This window comes from Coregonus lavaretus, assembly GCF_964263955.1.
Source record: "Coregonus lavaretus genome assembly, chromosome: 19".
Classification (NCBI taxonomy): Eukaryota; Metazoa; Chordata; class Actinopteri; order Salmoniformes; family Salmonidae; genus Coregonus; species Coregonus lavaretus.
In genome coordinates, this window is record NC_140006.1 from 6,684,603 (window position 1) to 6,690,602 (window position 6,000).

The window sequence follows — 6,000 nt, forward strand, 5'->3', positions numbered from 1 at the left end:
AGAGAACAGAAAAAACGAACTAACACACAACGTGACAAGGAACAATTACACACAACACCTGACCAAACACAAGAGAACTAAATAGGATGCCTAATTAAACACTAATAAGGAACAGGTGTAGCAAAAAAGACAAAACCAATCAAACATAGAAACATAGAACGGTGGCAGCTAGTACTCCGGAGACGACGACCGCCGAAGCCTGCCCGAACAAGGAGAAGGAGCAGCCTCGGCCGAAACCGTGACAGTAGCCACTAGCCGGCCATCAGCCCTGGGCGGAGCATTGTACCCTGGCAGTTGAAATGCACTCTGGGAATCGTAGTATGCTGTGTAAAATGTATTGTATTTCTATGGTGTGTAGACTATTGCAATATGCCTATAGAAGCTTCAGAAATGAGCGTCTATAGGCATATTAGGAACAGCGCCGGAGAAGGAACAGCACCGGAGAAGATGGCTGCCGGAGAAGATGGCTGCCGTTTTACAGCCCTCTAACCAATTGTACTATTATGTGTGTTTTTCCGCGTTATTTGTCATTTATTTTGTACATAATGTTTCTGCCATCGTCTCTTATAACCAAAAAGAGCTTCTGGATATCAGGACAGCGATTACTCACCTCGTATTGGACGAAGATTTTTTCTTCAACGAGGCGACCGCGAAGGATATCATACAGACACCCGACAAGGCCCAAATCCCCGTCATTCGCATGAGGAAGAGACGGAGATATCGTGGACGTAGGTCGGGGTGTCTTGTAAGGATCCGACGGCGAGCGAGTAAACTGCCGCTCCCATCAATCCTATTAGCCAATCTTCAATCATTGGAGAACAAATTGGATGACCTAAGATTACGGTTATCCTACCAACGGGACATTAAAAACTGTAATATCTTATGTTTCACCGAGTCGTGGCTGAACGACGACATGGATAACATACAGCTAGCAGGCTATACGCTACATCGGCAGGATAGAACAGCTGACTCCGGTAAGACAAGGGGTGGCGGTCTGTGTATATTTGTAAACAACAGCTGGTGCACAAAATCAAATACTAAGGAAGTCTCGAGGTTTTGCTTGCCTGAGGTAGAGTATCTTATGATAAGCTGTAGACCACACTATTTACCAAGAGAGTTTTCATCTATATTTTTCATAGCTGTCTATTTACCACCACAAACCAATGCTGGCATTAAGATTGCACTGAATGAGTTGTATAAGGCCATAAATCAACAGGAAAACGCTCATCCAGATGCAGCGCTCCTAGTGGCCAGGGACTTTAATGCAGGGAAACTTAAATCCGTTCTACCTAATTTCTACCAGCATGTTAAATGTGCAACCAGAGGAAAAAAAACTCTGGACCACCTTTACTCCACACACAGAGACGCATACAAAGCTCTCCCTCGCCCTCCATTTGGCAAATCTGACCATAACTCTATCCTCCTGATTCCTGCTTATAAGCAAAAACTAAAGCAGGAAGCACCAGTGACTGGGTTAATAAAAAAGTGGTCAGATAATGCAGATGCTAAGCTACAGGACTGTTTTGCTAGCACAGACTGGAACATGTTCCGGGATTCTTAAGACAGCATTGAGGAGTACACCACAACAGTCACTGGCTTCATCAATAAGTGCATCGATGATGTCGTCCCCACAGTGACCGTACGTACATACCCCAACCAGAAGCCATGGATTACAGGAAACATCCGCACTGAGCTAAAGGGTAGAGCTGCCGCTTTCAAGGAGCGGGACTCTAACCCGGACGCTTATAAGAAATCATGGCTCACATCAACAGCATTATCCCAGAAACCCTAGACCCACTCCAATTTGCATACCGCCCCAACAGATCCACAGATGATGCAATCTCTATTGCACTCCACACTGCCCTTTCCCACCTGGACAAGAGGAACACCTACGTGAGAATGCTATTCATTGACTACAGCTCAGCATTCAACACCATAGTGCCCTCTAAGCTCATCACTAAGCTAAGGATCCTGGGACTAAACACCTCCCTCTTCAACTGGATCCTGGACTTCCTGACGGGCCGCCCCCAGGTGGTAAGGGTAGGTAACAACACATCTGCCACACTGATCCTCAACACGGGGGCCCCTCAGGGGTGCGTGCTCAGTCCCCTCCTGTACTCCCTGTTCACCCATGACTGCATGGCCAGGCACGACTCCAACACCATCATTAAGTTTGCCGACGACACAACAGTGGTAGGCCTGATCACCGACAATGATGAGACAGCCTATAGGGAGGAGGTCAGAGACCTGACCGTGTGGTGCCAGGACAACAACCTCTCCCTCAACGTGACCAAGACAAAGGAGATGATTGTGGACTACAGGAAAAAAAAGAGGACTGAGCACGCCCCCATTCTCATCGATGGGGCTGTAGTGGAACAGGTTGAGAGCTTCAAGTTCCTTGGTGTCCACATCACCAACGAACTATCATGGTCCAAACACACCAAGACAGTCTTGAAGAGGGCACGACAAAGCCTATTCCCCCTCAGGAGACTGAAAAGATTTGGCATGGGTCCTCAGATCCTCAAAAGATTCTACAGCTGCACCATCGAGAGCATCCTGACTGGTTGCATCACCGCCTGGTATGGCAACTGCTTGGCCATATGGCAAAAGCTTCCTGCCATCCAGGACCTCTATACCAGGCGGTGTCAGAGGAAGGCCCTCAAAATTGTCAAAGACTCCAGCCACCCTAGTCATAGACTGTTCTCTCTGCTACCGCACGGCAAGCGGTACCGGAGTGCCAAGTCTTGGTCCAAAAGACTTCTCAACAGCTTCTACCCCCAAGCCATAAGACTCCTGAACAGCTAATCATGGCTACCCGGACTATTTGCACTGCCCCCCCACCCCATCCTTTTACGCTGCTGCTACTCTGTTAATTATTTATGCATAGTCACTTTAACTCTACCCACATGTACATATTACTTCAACTACCTCAACTAGCCGGTGCCCCCACACATTGACTCTGCACCGGTACCCCACTGTATATATAGCCTCCCTACTGTTATTTTATTTTACTTCTGCTCTTTTTTTCTCAACACTTTTTTTGTTGTTGTTTTATAATTACTTTTTTTGTTAAAAAGAAATGCACTGTTGGTTAAAGGCTGTAAGTAAGCATTTCACTGTAATGTCTGCACCTGTTGTATTCGGCGCATGTGGCCAATAAAATTTGATTTGATTTGATTTAACTATTAGTTTAATACATTAAATTACTGAGCTGTAATGAATAATGAACCATAGGTCTAATGAATGTCATTTGACCCAATATTTTGGCCATAGATGAGCAAATATTCCCTGATACAGTGCATTCGGAAAGTATTCAGACCCCTTGACTTTCTTACGTTACAACCTTATTCCCTAAAATCTAATAAAAAAAAATTTATTCTCATCAATCTACACACAATACGTGATAATGACAAAGCAAAAACTGTTTTTTTGAATATTTTGCAAAAACATAAAGGAATGAGACTCGAAATTGAGCTCAGGTGCATCCTGTTTTCATTGATCATCCTTAAGATGATTCTACAACTTGATTGGAGTCCACATGTGGTAAATTCAATTGATTGGACATGATTTGGACAGGCACACACCTGTCTATATAAGGTCCCACAGCTGACAGTGCATGTCAGAGCAAAAACCAAGCCATGAGGTTGAAGGAATCGTAGAGCCCCATGACAGGATTGTGTCGGGGAACAGATCTGGGGAAGGATATTGAATGTCCCCAAGAACACAGTGGCCTCCATCATTCTGAAATGGAAGAAGTTTGGAACCACCAAGACTCTTCCTAGAGCTGGCCGCCCAGCTTCCTAGAGCTGGCCTTGATCAGGGAGGTGACCAAGAACCCGAATGTCACTCTGACAGAGCTCCAGAGTTCCTCTGTGGAGATGGCAAAACCTTCCAGAAGGACAACCATCTCTGCAGCACTCCACCAATCAGGCCTTTATGGTAGAGTGGCCAGATGGAAACCACTCCTCAGTAAAAAGCACATGTTTGCTAAAAGGCACCTAAAGGACTCTCAGACCATGAGAAACAAGATTCTCTGGTCTGATGAAAACAAGACTGAACTCTTTGGCCTGAATGCCAAGCCTCAAATCTGGAGGATACCTGGCACCATCCCTACAGTGAAGCATGGTGGTGGCAGCATCATTCTGTCGGGATATTTTTCAGCGACAGGGACTGGGAGACTAGTCTGGATCGAGGGAAAGATGAACAGAGAGAACCTTGATGAAAACCTGCTCCACAGCGCTCAGGACCTCAGACTGGGGCGAAGGTTCACCTTCCAACAGGACAACGACCCTAAGCACACAGCCAAGACAATGCAGGAGTGGCTTCGGGACAAGTCTCTAAATGTCCTTGAGTGGCCCAGCCAGAGCCCGGACTTGAACCCAATCGAACATCTCTGGAGAGACCTGAAAATAGCTGTGCACTGATGCTCCCCATCCAACCTGACAGAGCTTGAGAGGATCTGCAGAGCAGAATGGGAGAAACTCCTCAAATACAGGTGTTTCAACAAAGTACTGAGTAAAGGGTCTGAATACTTATGTAAATGTGTTACAATTTGCTAAAATGTCTAAAAACGTGTTTTTGCTTTGTCATTATGGGGTATTGTGTGTAGATTGATGAGGGAAAAAAACGTTTTCATAAATTTAGAATAAGGCTGTAACGTTACAAAATGTGGAAAGGTGAAGGGGTCTGAATACTTTCCGTATGCACTGTATCTTAATACCTGTAAAGGAATTATGGGATAGTAGTAGATGAAAAAAACCTGAGCTGTCAAGAGGTAGAGGAATGGACTAATTGGGCAACCTTGCCTCACTCCTCTGTTGAGTTCAACTATAGGTGATGTACCATTGGCACATTTTACAGAGCTATTACTTATTGATTTAATAAAGAAATATCCACAATTAAAGTGGAGGGGATCAAAAAGAAACTTATGGCTTACAATATCAAAGGCCTTCTGGAAATCTAGAAATAAAATCATAGGGTCACCATCAAGTAATTCATTATATACAACCATATAACTTCCTGATTCTCCCAGTGACATGAAAATGAGCTCGTTCTAGCTTTTGGTGTGAATGAATTGATGTTTATGACAAAAAATGTATGTTGTTGTTATGTTGTTGTAATGGGGCGCAGTGGTCTAAGGCACTGCATCGCAGTGCTAGCTGTGCCACTAGAGATCCTGGCTCTGTCGTAGCCGGCCGCGACCGGGAGACCCATGGGGCGGTGCACAATTGGCCCAGCTTCGTCCAGGGTAGGGGAGGGAATGGCCGGCAGGGATGTAGCTCAGTTGGTAGAGCATAGCGTTTGCAACGCCAGGGTTGTGGGATCGATTCCCACGGGGGGCCAGTATGAGAAAAAAAAATGTATGCACTCACTAACTGTAAGTCGCTCTGGATAAGAGCGTCTGCTAAATGACGTAAATGTAATGACTATATTTTTGACAGCTTTTACTTTTTCTCCACTACATTCCTAAAGAAAATATGTAATTTTTACTCCCATAAATTTACAACCTCATAGTACACGTTACATTTCAATTGCTAGGCATGACAGGAAAAGGGTCCAATTCACTCGCTTATCAAGAGAACACATTGTCATCCCTATACTGTCTCTGATCTGGCGAACTCGCTAAACATAAGCGCTTCATTTGTAAATGATGTCTGAGTATTGGAGTTTTCCCCTGGCTATCCGTAAATTAGAAAAACAAGAAAATTGTTCCGTCTGGTTTGCTTAATATAAGGCATTTGAAATGATTCATAGCATTTACTTTTACTTTTTATACTTAAGTATATTTTAGCAATTACATTTACTTATGATACTTAAGTATATTTAAAACCAAACACTTTTATACTTTTACCCAAGTACTATTTTACTGGGTGACTTTTACTTGAGTCATTTTCTATTAGGGTACTGTATCTTTACTTTTACTCAAGTATCTTTACTTTTCCACCACTGATTATTTCAGGCCTCACTCTTGTCGGCCTGACTACTCTTTAGTTCATGCAT

General features: G+C 44.2%; 1 protein-coding gene across 1 annotated transcript in view; it reads right to left on the minus strand.

Moving 5' to 3' along the window:
- Positions 1 to 6,000, minus strand: part of LOC311146922 (uncharacterized protein) — a gene marked incomplete at both ends in the record, with an annotated part of 99,977 nt that extends 93,977 nt beyond the window's left edge. Inside the window, one exon of the mRNA XM_084183543.1 lies at positions 5,967 to 6,000. Coding sequence (XP_084039669.1) covers positions 5,967 to 6,000 — 34 coding nt within the window. The remainder of the gene's footprint in view (positions 1 to 5,966) is intronic.